The sequence below is a fragment of the Castor canadensis genome, chromosome 8 (genome assembly GCF_047511655.1).
Source record: "Castor canadensis chromosome 8, mCasCan1.hap1v2, whole genome shotgun sequence".
Classification (NCBI taxonomy): domain Eukaryota; kingdom Metazoa; phylum Chordata; class Mammalia; order Rodentia; family Castoridae; genus Castor; species Castor canadensis.
Window position 1 is genome coordinate 137,557,730 of NC_133393.1, and position 14,619 is coordinate 137,572,348.

The window sequence follows — 14,619 nt, forward strand, 5'->3', positions numbered from 1 at the left end:
GGTGACAGAGTGATGGACAGGGACAGGTCAGAACTGTTGGTATCAGAATCCAGTATTTAGCAGTTAACAACTTCATTAATGAAAATTCTCGCGACAAGGTTGCCACTTGCCCCTGGGCTTTGGCCTCGGAGACCAACCCTTCCCCAGACTGTCCCTTAGACTGGGAATCGCGCCAAGAGTCACAGACGGCGGGATCCTCCCCTTGTGTCCCTGGGCATGCTCTCCAGTGGAACTTCCCTGGGAAAGGAGCTGGAGGAGAAGTCCAGGAGGTTGCGGAGCGCCCGGGGCGCCCCGACCCAGCTTCCGCCCGCGTCCCGGAGGCGGTTCCCAACCCGGGTGTGGGGAGGGAGCCCAGCTTGGCGTGGACCCCGCAGAGGTCCAGCCCGACATTGGCCGGCGGGGCCGAATCCGCCGCATCCCCCGCCTCCCGGCGCCGCCCAGCGCGGGCTTCGCCCCTCCTCTCTCCGGCCGCGCGCCCCTCGCCGCAGGTGCCATCCCCGCGGGGACGCATTGGGGCCGCCGCTCTGCGCGCCCGCACCGCTCCCCGGGCCACGGCGGGAGGGCTGGGCATGCTCGGCAGCGGGGTCGCCGGGCGCCGCGGGAGCCGAGCACATGCACTCGCCGGGCCGGGCTCCGGCCGTCCAGGGGCGCCGCGCGCAAGCCGCCGCGGTCGCCGACGCCCTGGCCAGCCTGGGCAGGACGCGGGCCGGGATGGCTTCCCTCACTGCTTACGGTAAGGCGGCGGCGGGCGCGGGCCAGCGAGATCACCCCAGGAAACTTTGGGGTTCGGCTGCACTAGAAGGTCTGGAAGGGAGGGAGCGGGCCGTAGCGCGCCGAGTCCCCAGGGACCGAGGGACCTTTGGCCCGAGGGGTGGGAGGCTGCCCGTAGCCCGGGGACCCGGTATTTGCAGGAGTCAAAATGCCCTAAATTGCGGAGGGCGTGGGAAGCTTTGGGACTCCAGAAAAATTTCGGTGGCATCTGACCACTCAGAGGACAGAGGGATGGGTGTCAAGTCCTGTTCCAGCGGTGCGAGGCGTGGAGTTGGGAGATGTGCCTTCTGTCAGCGCCTATCTTGTCCCTGACTGACCTTGGGCAAGTTATTTAAACTTTTCAGCTCCTGCATTTCTCCATCTGTAAAGGAGAGATGAGAACATCTCTGTCAGATGCTGTGAAGTTCAAATGATATGCACCGAAATATGTTTTTAATGCAAAAGTGAAATCAGATAGGAAAGAAAAGTTCTGTGACAATAGAAGGCATCATTCCCCACCCCAGTTTTTTTTTGTTGTTGTTGTTAAGAATACTTTATATGTGCACATATGCACACACACACACACACACACAGCATTGCACAATTCTGAAGGAAAACAAAATCTCAGTGTGAAGGTTTGAAACTCAGCTAGAAATCCCAGCAGGGCTTCTTATCAACCTCTCTGCTTGTGTGGAGAAAAAGCAATTCTCTTTAGTTCTTTATCAGAAATGCTGCTGAGGCTTGGTGAGAGGAAGCAGAAACTCAAGCCTTCCTCCCTTCCCCTTGCCTTAGTCAGTTGTGATAGCATCTAGATTTGGCATCACAAATAAATAGGAAGGTTGTGTGCAGTTGTGCAAAGTGTTCTGCACAGGCATCTCAAACCCTGGCCTTGGTGGGAGGGAAATTGCTGCTCCTGGGTGTAGAGGCTTCAGCCACCAGGACAGTGACAATGTCCCTTGCTCATTTTCCCAAGGTTAAAGAGGTGGGTCTCTCTCATTCTTTCTCTGGATTTGAACCGTTTAAAATGATTATTTGGGTAGCTCAGAGGATTTTCAATTGATGCTTGGGAATCACTGACAAATTGTGAGCAGATTACAAATTCCATACTGGTGGCCTATTTTTTTTTTCTTTCTGTTTTTTACTTGAAGCATTTTTGCTGGGGTGTGAGTTGTTCTCACCCCAAGCACATATAGCACTCAACATTGTCTTTCCTGAGTTTCCATCTGGGAATAATTCAATATTCTGATGGTGTTTTAGACATACTCAATTGGAAAAAAATCTATTTTCATCTTTTCCTATCAGAGGGATCTAACTTCTGATTTTTTACATCATTTTAAATGCTTCCCTGTGGGTACTGTCAGTAATAGACTTACATAATAATCAGTTCTATAAATTTCTAGAACCTTTAGAATGTTAAATGGGCACCCAGGGAGAGGAAGTGAAGTCAGACAAGTGAAATTATTTAGAAAAACAAGTATCTTTGGTAATTAAAGGAAAAGGTAGGTGATAACTTTTTGGCAATTAAAAATTATGAGTTTCTCTTTAGAGTCTTACAGATTTAAATAAAGATATCAGTTGGAATTTGTGCTATTTTAAATATATTCCCAACACATTCTCCTCCCTTCCCTAAAATTGTGAATACACTTGGCCATGAAGTCCCCACTAATTCTTAGGTCCATTGTGGTGTGACTCAGGATGTGACAAGACCAGTCAGTCTACCAGGGTTTTCAACCTAGCAAGCTAGTTCAGGAAAAACAAATTCAAGCACAGTCAACATCTTCTTCTTCACTGGGTGCTGGGAAGAGCATTATCCAGTGAGAATTGGCGGGTCCCAGGAACCATCAACCAAAGCATCCTGGAGACAATTGAGCTGTTTTTTTGTTTTTTTTTTTTTAAACAAGCTCCTTTAATCCTTCTGGATTTGGGTTTAGATGTCATGATGCCAAACTATCTAAACATTTTTGCTGGAATTTAGAAGGTTTGATTTTTATATTCATGTGACTGATTTTAGTCCTATTATCAGCACAGGGGTTGCCAAGAGAAAGAACAGCTATACTGTAGACCGTGTGTTTTTGGTTCCTAAGAAGAGAGGAATGTGCATTTCACTAGCAGTAGTCTTGAGCAAACCTCGCTCTAGCTTCCTTTCCACTATGCATTTTTGATCGAGTATTAGGACTTGCTCCTTCTGTATTTTGGCATGAATTTTTACTTTCAGGTCACTGTCTAGACTCATGTGTTCTAGAAATGTGAAGTGAGATTAGGGTAATAAATGACCATAATATGCCTTTTAATAAATATATGTGCAATGATTGATGTAACTTTAACAATTCTGTGTGTTTTTTTAAATCCCCAATCCTTTATACCATCACTGACATTTATTTCCTTGTCTTTTAAGTGACCTAGGTTCTTAACCACTTTTAGCTCATTGTATAACCACAGGCACAAGGCTAGAGATGGGTGACAAGTTTCTTTTAGAGACATGATCGGGACTTGACCTTTAGGCCTGGTATTGAGCTGTCAGCTTCAAATCTGAGGAAGCTTAATAAGGGGCCCAAAAAGGTGATAGGAAACAGTAGTGGCAATACCAGGTAGGAAGGGCATATCTCTGAGGAGAGAAATCTCAGGGAAATATCACTGAGGAAAGAAATATTTCTAATGTATAAATGCAGAACTGGAATAAGACATTCTCTGTATGTGGGAATAGGATTCCTGGTAAAGTGGATAGTAAGTGCAAAGGCCCTGTGGCAGGAATGCTTGTCACATTCCAGGCTAGCTAGAAGTTCAATGTGACTAAGAGCAGCGAAAGCTAAGTAGAAGACAGGAAGAAAATGCAGTCAGAGCTGGTTTTGTTGTAACTATGCTCCCCTCATTCTCCTACTTCTTAAGTTTGCCCCTTCTTTGTGTACTCTTCTATTTATGTTGTTGTTTGCCTGAGTTCTGTCCTTGACCTTCTTATAACCTTGCTCTCAGTCATTTGGGTAGTGTTGATTTGATACCTCCAAAATGCTACACAGTGGCCTTTTATGCAGAGTCTGTCCCTTAATGGGAGGCCTACACTGGGACAAGAAAGTTTCCTGAATAATAAAGACCATTGATGTGAAGTAGCTCAGTTTATCCTCACAACAACCTCAAACAAGCTGGTCTAATGTTAGCCTGTGTTTACTCAAAGAAATTGAGCACAGAGGGGTTAAGGAGCTTGCTTAGCCTCACATAGAAAGTGGCAGCCCACTCGCAGATGTAGGGAGGATGGGACTGTGGGTGATTCCAGGCAGCAGGCTGGCTTGAGTCAAGGTCAGCACTTCTGACGGGAAGGTGGTACAGGAGGGGCGTAGTGAGAGTGAAGCCTCACTGTGGAGCATGGGAATGAAAGGAGAGGGAGCCCTGGACTCATCTTCCCCTTCTGGTGACTCCTGCGGGGAAAAGCACCAACTCAGAGCTGCTTTCTTCAGGTGCTGTGCCGGCACACCAGTTGTCTGCCAGTCTTTTCTTCTCACATGCCTTTTGTCATTTCAAACTCAAGGTGTCAAGACAGAACTCCCATCTTCCTCTCCCATGTATTTCCAATGGAATATTTCCAACTGCTGAACTCAAACTGTGTGCCAGGCTCTAGCCTGAACCCAGGGTTACCAGAACGAATGAGATGTCACTATTTCTCTCCCAGATGGCGGAGTCAGCTGCACTCCTGAAGAGAGAATTATAATGGGTTGGGGTGGGGGTGGCAAGTGATGACAGGCCAAAAAGAGTTCCTGGAGATGATGTTGAGAGACTGGTTGGGACTGGGGATGTAGCTCAGTGGTACAGCACTTACCTAGCATGCACAAGGGCCCTGGGTTCAATCCTCAGTATGAGAGAGAGAGAGAGAGAGAGAGAGAGAGAGAGAGAGAGTTTGGGAGAAGCTTTTCCTCAGCAGGTATGTGAAGGCAGTTGGAGCAGCACATCATTGGGGAAGTATGACATATGAGATAGGAAGAGGCCAGAGAGATGGGCAGGCTCAGCACGCTCAGCTTATCATGCAGACCAGAATCCTGGAAGCCATCTTCCAGTCCTTTACCACCATGTACCGGTACAGACCTTGGGTAAGCTATTTATCTGCTGTGTTTCTTTTCTTTTTTCCATCTGTAAATGCAGCAATAGTTGATGGTGAATATGAGTGATATGCAGTAAGCACAGCTGACCCTTGGTGTCCATGGATACCAAAATCTATGGATGCTCAAGTCCCTTATATACAAGGCACTCCTACATACTTTAAGTCATCTCTAGATTACTTCTCATAACTCATTCAATGCAGATGAGATGCAAGGAGCTGTACTGTACTGTTTAGCCAATAATGCTAAGAAATAAAGTCTGTACATGTTCAATACAGACACAATTTTTTCCACATATTTTCTGTTCTCAGTTGCTTGTCTCCTTGGATGCAGAACCCACAGAGGGCTGACTACTCCATAAGCATTGGCTGTTACCATCAATTACCTCTCCCAGCCTGCAGACTCTCAACCACCAAGTCTCGTCCATTCTACTTCCTTAATATCTTTCCACTCTGTTTTCCCCTCTCCCTAGTCCAGGCCATCACCCATCACTGCACAGTCGACTGCAATAGCAGCTTTCTGCCTGGTTCCTCTGCCTCTGTTTCCCTGTCCCTTCTTGCCTTTTCTTGCAAATCTAATTCTGTTCGTTCTCTGCTTAAAACGCTTCATTGGCTCCCCTCAGCCTAGAGTCAAAGTCTAACCTCCCCAGCTTTCTGTCTTATTACCTTTGGCCTGCTTTCCCCCTTAGGGAAGCAGGAGATGAAGGCATTCTCAGGTTTCCTTGGCACATGCTCTGAAACACACCTGCACCCTCCTTTGCAGGTCCCCTTCCTTCCCCCTTGACTCTTTCCAGGTCACTTGGTGCCTCTCTTGTGACTTCTTAGGGCAGCTCCTAAGAAGGACTGACCTAACAGCTTCCCATTTTGTGCTGCCAAGAATGGATTGTAATATCTGGGAGGACAAGGACCATCTTTCATCTTTGCATTCCCAGTGCCTAGCACAGTGTCTGGTATGCAGTAGGTAATCAATACTTGGTTGTCTGACTGACTGAATGGCTGAATGGATTCTAGCAGGAGGCAGTATATGGTGCACAAGTTGGTTTTTTTTCCTTTTTTTTTTTTTAAAGAGATGGAGTCTTCCTATGTTGCCTAGGCTGGCCCTGAGCTCCATGGGCTCAAGAAATCTTCCAGCTAGTACCCAGTCTCCTGAGTAGCTGGGACTACAGGCATGCCACCACATCCAGCTTCATGCACAAGTTTTTCAAAACTTTACTATATGATTGCAAATAACAAGGGAAAAAACTTTTACCTTTTAGAAGAGAGGAGCAGAAAGGAGAGCAAAAGTGCCCATGGTATGCAGGCTAACTGACTAGGGCTCACACTTAACTACCAAATAAATTCAAGGAGCTATTTGATGACTTCTCTTGTTTGTGACCTCTGTGATCACCTGCCATGCTTGTCATTACGCAATTCAGACACTCATGGTCAACATTGATTAGGATCCTTTTGATTAAGAAGCTGGAGCAAAGCGTCTGCAGAGTAGTCTTTGACCTTCAGTCGTTTACACTGTATAAGTTTCTTCTTGTGGTAAAATCAAAATTTTATTTTGCTCTTGTGAAAAAGCATTTTAATTCTTTCCTTTGAAACATTTTTTGTAAGAATCTGTTAGTCCTCTGTAGGTTGCTATAAAACAAAATACCATAGACTGAGGCTTTAATAGCAGACATTTATTTCTCTCAGTTCTGAGGCTGGCAAGTCCAAGGTCAAGGTTTTGGAAAATCCCGTGTCTGGTGAGAGCTCACTTCCCGGCTTGTGTACAGCCTCCTTCTCATTGTGTGCTCACGTGGCTTTTCCCGGCTGTGTGCTCATGAGGAGAGTGAGATCTCTGTGTTGTTCTTCTTCTTATAAGGGCACTAATCCCATCCTGAGGGGCTCAGCCTCACGAAGTCATCTAAAGCCAGTTGTCTCCCAAAGGCCCCTCCCCCAGATACCATCACTTTGGGGGTTAGGGCTTCAACGTGTGAATCTTCAGCTCATAACAAGTAGTGATGTGGATTTTTCTATAAGAATGCAGACCTAGACTAACAGGCCACATCTCCCAAGGAAGTTTCTAGAACAAATAATTTGGCTTAGGTTTTGTGAGAGCTTACTGTGCGGTAGGCACTATTGTAGGTTCTGGAAGTAAAAATACAGATTGCCTGCTTAATGAATGGTACACTGTAATAATAAGGCACAGATCCTTACTCTCTGAGGAAAATGAAAAAGGAATGTATGATTTTCAACCCTGAATTGAGTAGGTATAAGTAAGAAAGAAAAGGCTTTTCTCTAATTAGGGTTCAGGAAAGGACTTTTGTCACAGCGCCTGCTGTGAGAGTAGAATTCAGGGGAAACAGAGATAATGAGTATCAGGAGCTGTTTAAAATGCATGGATGGTGATTAAAGTATTCGAAAGCTTGCTAGAGGCTTTGGCAAACATTTGTTGCGCCTTCTGTTAGGCAGAGCCAGGCACTGTGGACACACTGCCTGAGGCATGGCCTCGTCCTCCTGTATTTCCTCCAGGATGGTGGTTCTTGCTCAGGACCAGAGGAGGAAGCTGCTACTGCAAGTATTCCTGCAACCAGTGTCTACCTGGCCTGGCTTCTAGTGAGTGGCAGAGAGCATGAGGAAAGCCAACACAAGGACTCTCTGAAACCCTGGAGAGCCCTACAGCAATGTGGTACACAGCGCTATGTGTATTTGTTGTTGTCATCAGAGTAGTAAAGATCTGTTTTATAGGCAGAGCTCCATTCGGTGGAAACACACTTCCTACACTTCGATGGATTCCTCAGCACCTTAGAGACCTCCTGAGGCACCTGTTTCTACCTGGAGCCAGCCTGTGCCTACCGTAAGTGGTAGACACTCAATGATTTTAGAATAGATGAATTTCATCACAATAAAAAAAGGAGAAAGTTGAGGCTCAGAGAGGTTAGGTGAAAACATCAGATGACTCAACTAGGAGGAGAGGGTAGGGCTCAAACATTAACTGCCTGCAACCCTGTGAAATACACAGTAAACACAGAGTAGAACGGCACTCTGCCAGGCAGCTTCCTTCATTTTCAGCAGTCTGAGCTGAGCCTCTCAGAACTCAGCCCAGAAATGGACACCAATCTAACTTGCCATTTACCGGCTCAGTGTTCCCTGTTCTTACACATTTGCAAGTAATTTTCTTCTGTAAGGTCCTCTTACCTGAATTTACTTGGAGTTTGAATTCTCCTCATGGTAGTTATATGATGTGTTCATTTTGGGATGATGGTTACTGAGTTGTGTACTTAAGATTTCGACATCTTACTGTATATGTGTGAAACTTCGAGTACAAGGTTTTGTTGTTTTGTTTTTATAAGATCTTTCTTCCTCATGGCAGATTGTCCTCAGATCTTGTGTGCCATCTGTCTTCACATCTTCTGAGCTCCTGTATTTCCTGACCACATTCTGCTTCTCCCAGCTCCTAGCACAGAGCAGATCATACAGGTTCTTAAAATGCCTTTGGTTTACACTGAGAGTTTAGCTTGCAGACCTCAGCTTACGCTGTAAATGAGTGCTTCTTACTTTAATGAGATTTTAAAAAATCACCTGAGCTTCTGGTTAAAATGAAGACCTTGACTGAGTAGTTCTGGGGTGGGCCTGGCATTCTGCACTTCTAGCAAGGTGGTGCCCATCTTGCTGGTCCAAGGACTACACCAAGTAGCTGGAAGAGAAAAGTTGTTACTGGCTCTACAGTGAATGTAATCATGACTTGTTCGTGAGAATTGTTGGTGGAGCATGGCTCTGGTTAAAGGAACTAGACTTGATGCTTTAGTTTATTAAGTTAAACATTTTTGATTATGGTTTGTGTTATATAAATTTGCCACCGACTGTATTTATTTATTTATTTTTTGGTCTGTGGTGCAACGTTAAAATAAAAACCCCTTTTAAGAAAAATTGATTTATATGCACACACACACTCACGCATAGTACAGCGCACAGATAAGAAAAGTCAACCCTCCTCCCCACTCCTAAAAAAGTGCTTCTCTGACTTCTGACATAACTAGGTAGGTTAAGCACTGAGGTAGGTCTGATTTTGTTTTGTTTATGAGTATACTCAAGACTAATTGAGACAAATAAAAATGTGTTAGCTTTGTTTGCACTTTTCTGCTGACTGGTGCCCTGAAGACAGTAGCTCCTGTTACTACAGAGCCTCACTGCTTTAGCACAGCAGGTAAGTGACTTTCAAAGACATAGCACCAAATGTCGGAGGAATCCACAGGACACAGCTTGCTTTATTAATCATTCCTCCGTCTGTCTTTTCTTGTGTTCTCAGTGATTTTTCTAGAGTAAGACAAACCTGGGTTTCTAGCTTTGTAACTTAGAAGTGTGGCTCTGGGCAAGTTCATTATCCGAATAGTGGGATAAGCACATCTACCTTATAAGAGTCGTTTTGAAGCCCAGAGGAAATAATGGATGTAAATGAAATAATGAATGTTTAGCATGGTGCCTGGTAGAGAGCAGGTGCTGCATGACTGGTGGTGTCTAGTTCTACTGCCTTCTCTTTTTTCTACATGCTTATGTAGAATTTGTATCCTGATATGATATCTGCCTTTCTTGATTTACTTGAAAAAGTTATTGTGAACTATCATATCGGATAGATAAGTAGGTAAGACAAATTAATTATTGAATACATTTATTTCATTATTTAATTAATAAATCATTATAAGATGAATACATGGGACCACTACCTAGGTCAAGTAACAGAACATTTCAGGCAGAACTTTCCCTCTGTCTATATTCTTTCATAATTCAGACTCCCCATCAAATGGAACCACCTTACTAACTTTTGTAATAATTATTCTTACTGCTTTTTATGTAGTTTTACCACACATGTATGCATCCGTGCACAGCATAACTTAGTCGTTTGTTGTTGGAATTTTCATAAACAGAACCCCATGTATTGTCTTTGATGTTCTTCTTTCATTTAACATTATGCTTATGAGATTCAGCCATGATAGTTTATGTGCCTTTGTGCCATTCATCATCTTTGCTATATGGTATTCCATTTTACTGATACCTTTATTCTTTTAAGGTATAAAATAACAGCTAACGCTAGTTGGACATATTCTATTGCTAGGTGCTGTTATGTAAAGACTTTCTTATGTATTAAGTAATTTAATGCTCCCATAATCTCATAAATCAGTGCCTTCCTTATTTCTACTTCTCACACAAACAAACAGGCACCTGCTAAAGGGTTGGAACCTGGTATCTAATCTAGATACTGATTCCACAGTGTTTATTGATTTCATTCATAGTCGGAAGTTTTTCCATTAGTGTCCTGATATTTTCATTTTAACTTCAGTTTGTCCCCTAAGGATTAAATGGATACTAAGGCTCTTCTTTTAAGTCTAGCATTTTTAGTTTAAGTTCTGTCAGTAAGAACACCTTTCTTCACGTAGTCACCTTGCACCATCAACTGCCATGGTTCTTTGCCTTTTTGCTCCTTGAGTCTTTTGAAAATATTGCCACCACAATTACTGCCCTAGATTTACCATTCAGATTTCATTCAAGTTGGAATAATTTTGCCATTCAAGTTTATTTACAGCCTCTTCCTAGGCTTTCATTCCTAATTCAAGCATCAGCTTCTGGGTTGATTACAAGTTTCTCAGTATGCCTTTCTCCTCCATGCCTGTTCTCTGTTCCCATTCATAGCCTCCTCTCCACTAGTAGCTCTTTCTCTCTTTGTGTCCATTCTGATGCCATTGACCTTGCCCTTTGAAGCTTCTTCCTTCCCAAGTCTTTTAAGGACAGATACCAGTGAAGGGTTTCAAGGAATTAGGAATGATTTTTGAGTAATTGGAGTAGTTTGATATGGTTTAGGTTTAGATTTTGTTGATTCATCACATTCTACAAAAGTACACTGAATTATTTGCTAAGCATGCATTTTGTGGAGCCAATTTATTTTTATTAACCATACCTCATTCCCCTTTCCCTGCATAAAAGTGAGAAAAGCATTCCTGCCACCATTTTCAGGTGGAGAAACCCAGATTAAAGGGAGTTAAATGACTTGGCCAAGTTCAAAGCACTAATGTGGAGAAAGCTGGGCTTCAAACCCAGGTCCTCCAACTCTCAGCCCAGTGCTCTTTCTCTTTGATCACAACAGGCTCTTTGACGTTATAACCAGGAGGAAGGAGAAATAGTCATTTGTTTCTTTTTTAATTTTATTTCTTCCTTTTTTTCTTTCTTTGAATCAGTGGAAATTTATTGAGCACTTACTTTATACCAGGTTAGAAATTACAAATTGAGAAGTGTGGCCTGCTCTTGACAAGGATTTGGGATTTGGAGGTATGCAAACGAGTACAAGGTGGCATGCTTGGTGCTGTCATTGGAGGTGTGGAGCTGCTCAGGAAGCACCCTAGAGGCTGGAGGTGGTCCGGGAATGTGTCTCAGAGGAGGAGGTGACCACATGTCCTTGTTAGGAATTATTTTTCCCACCTAAAAGGTAGTCTAAAAATTTTTTAAAACATTTAACCTCTACATTTGTGAGCCTCTAGCGTCTCCGTATGGCTTCTGAGAGCCACCATCATTTTTCTGCCCTCTGACTAACCACTTTCTTTTGGTAATATTTTCCCAGTGCTGTAAAACGAAGAGTCCATCCAAACCACCTCTGCACATGACTCCCAGTTCCTGGCTCCTCTGTCCAGGGTCCTGCTATGTTTTCCTTCTGAGCATGTTCACTTAGCAAACACATCTTGTCTGCCAATCCACACCATACTGGCATTAAAATCTGACTCCTTATGTTTCCATATTTTCTTACTGCATTTGACTGATCCTTAAGTATTTCGTTCAAGTCTCTAATTTTCACCATTATAGATCAGAAGTTTTAATTTTGTTTTTAGTGTCACATAATACTGAAAATTTCCTTTAGGTTTTGCAACTATTAGTATTCTGACTCTTCCAAACTGTGGTGTTAAACATATATTAGAGAACAGGTATTTTGATATTTTAAAATCATTTATGCATTGTCATGAAGTTTTTGTTACTTCTAAAGTTTTATGTGTTTAGAGAAGTTTTAGGTTCACAGAAGTGCTGGGAGGAACCTCACAAATGAGTCTTTCTGCCCTCTGGTTGTCTTCCTCCAGGCTGTCTTCCACACTGCCACAGAGTGATCTTTCTGAAATGAAAATGGAATCTTGCTTTGTAGAAAAATCCCAAGCTTGTTAAGGTGGATTACAAGATCATTTGCAGTGTGGCACTGCACCCCTCTCCTCTTACTGTATTTATCTTTGTGGTCTCTGAGCCTCCAGATCCACTGAGAACTCTGCTGCCTGAATCTTTCCCATCAATTTACTAACTTTTGCCTAGTCAGACAGCACTGTTTAGGTTTTAGTTTGGATATCACTTCCTCCAGGAAGCCTTACCTGATACCCTCTAGTCTGGATTGGGTGTTCTCTCTTCTGCCTCCCACCCTCCGCCAAGCACCCTTCAGTCCTCCATTAAATAATGGTGAAACTAAGCTGAAATTGCCCATGTGTGGCTGGCTGGGTTGACTGCTGAATGTCCGAAGTGCCTATCCCAGCCCCTGGCACATAGCACTTTGTAAGCATTGACAAATGAACCAGTAAGTGAGTTTGAGACCATCTGTGTCACAGACATAAAGAGCTAGCTTGTTTTCTGCCAGTTTTACACTTACAGCGTGCTCATTGTGTCTACCTTCTTGTCTTATTTTCTTAACAGACAAGGATGTGAGCAGTGGGAGTTATAACCTGTCTTCTGCAACAACGGGCAGCTACTACAGTTGTGTCAGCCAGATCACCATAGGTGAGTGATTGCGCCAATTTTGTTTTTTTTTTTTTTTTAAAGGTAGTTACCTGGAAAAGGAGGGGGACTAAGGAAGAAGGGAGAAGAAAATATGCATGCGTAAGCATTTCTTTTCGGAACCAGAGAAATTGCTGTGGACTCATCTTTCTGGAGCGCCCTCTTGTGGACTCTTACTGCTTTTGGGTAGAGTTGGAAGAAATGGGCTCCAGAGTCCTTAGTGAGACATCTTTCCTAATTTTCCAACTTTTCATTAATTACTTTAACTCTTTCATTCAAGAGTTACCTCTACTATGACATTTACTATTACAATCACATTTCTTTCAATATTTGTATCGATCTAATTAAAAAAAGAAACTTTCTGTAACTGTAAATAGAAAACGTATATTTGCATAAGTAGAAGCTAATGCTTGCATACATAATATAATAAAACAAATTAGTGACATTAAATGTTAACTGGAAACTGTTGCCTCCAATGCTCAGAGTAAAAGTCTATTCTTTCTTGTGTGAGCAGGCGTTAGCGTGGTGATAAAAACCAAACTGAGACTTTGTCTTGTGATCAGAACGAGCCAAGGAGAATTAGACAAGGAGAATGCCATTTTTGCTATGCCAAACTGTGCATGTTATTGAATGCACGTCTGTGCCTCTTGATGTTGACACACTTGCTGGCATTAAGAGACATTCCACGCTTTGAGGAATCCTGTGTGTACCCACCACTCTGTTCCTTGCCTTCTCAGAAAGGAAATGTCTGAGTCTTATAGCTTGTGGCTGTGGAAACTGAAGTCTGCAGTTTGGGGCAGGTGGTTCTCTGTGCACCCTTCCTCATGGTGGGAGCTTCATAGAATGACTGCAGTCCAAAGGCAGAACACACTGTGCTCACCCAGTATACTCTCTAATTCCTTTCCTACTCCAGCTTCCATGTGGTTTATTTCATTCAGAAAAGGAAGAATGATCTTTGTTGTTTTTGTTTGTTGAATCCTTCCTCTCCTTTCCCACTTCTTTTTAAAGTTTCCTTGATTCCAGAGTCTTGGGTGATGACTTAGAGAGCAGAAAAAATGTGATGATAATTATAACGAGCACTTATTTTGCACTTACTATCTGCCAGCTGCTCTTGGCTCATTACTTACATTATTTTACTTAATCAGAATTCTGTCACAAAGATACCATTATTTCTTATTTTACAGGCGAGGAAACTTGATAATTTTTTGCCACTTAGTCAATTATTAATGTACCCAGGATTTCACTAAAGTCAATGCTTTTAAATACTGTCATGGTTTCTCAAACTCCAAACTCTAATAAAAAGAAATAGTAATGATAAGCCTCTAAAATTGATTTAAATTCTTTTAATATAAGGTTACTTTAGCATGTTTAAACATAAAACAAAGCATCCACACCTTATATTCCATACAACCATAAGAATCAAATCAAATTTTAAACACAGTAAAGCCACACTGGTTTAATAAGATGCGTGCTGTTGTTTTGCTGGAGTGCAGCCACTGCTTGTAAGGCAGTTGTGGCCCTCTGCAGTGGTGAAAGTGCTAGGAACTCACGCAACACTACTTGCTGCTGGGCATTTCACAATAGCTCACTTTTCTCTGTCTAGTCCACTGTGAAATCTCTGCTGATGCTCACTGGTGTGAGGTTATTGGATCTTCATTTGATACGAATGCACCTTGACATATCCAGCCTCTTCTCTTTTTCTCATTAAGTGTGCTAGTCAGTGTACTGATAGAAACACAGAAGCCAACCCATTAAAATGAAGTGGCAGAACTTATGATTATGTAAAATGTAAAAAGAAAAATTCTATGATTTATGTAAATGAAAAATAAAGACAAGCAAAAAATTCCGCAGAGAGCTCATGGACTCTGATTTGAAAACACTGAATAACCTAAAACACAACTCAGAGATATCTGTTAAATAGTAGAAGGCTATTTAGGGTCTGGAGTAACAGGGTGATGAAATGGTGCATGGAATAAAGATTATTCTGATGACAAACAGGATGGATTTCATGTGGGAGAGTCTGG

At 42.9% G+C, this 14,619-nt stretch overlaps 1 protein-coding gene across 3 annotated transcripts in view; it reads left to right on the forward strand.

The window, feature by feature from the left end:
- The first annotated feature begins 201 nt into the window (after nucleotides 1–201).
- Nucleotides 202–14,619, forward strand: part of Ano4 (anoctamin 4) — a 391,963-nt gene continuing 377,545 nt past the window's right edge. For all 3 annotated transcript variants that reach the window (XM_074084215.1, XM_074084216.1, XM_074084217.1), the window contains exons 1-2: nucleotides 202–733; nucleotides 12,515–12,598. In XM_074084215.1, coding sequence (XP_073940316.1) covers nucleotides 217–733; nucleotides 12,515–12,598 — 601 coding nt within the window. In that variant the 5' untranslated portion in view covers nucleotides 202–216. The remainder of the gene's footprint in view (nucleotides 734–12,514; nucleotides 12,599–14,619) is intronic.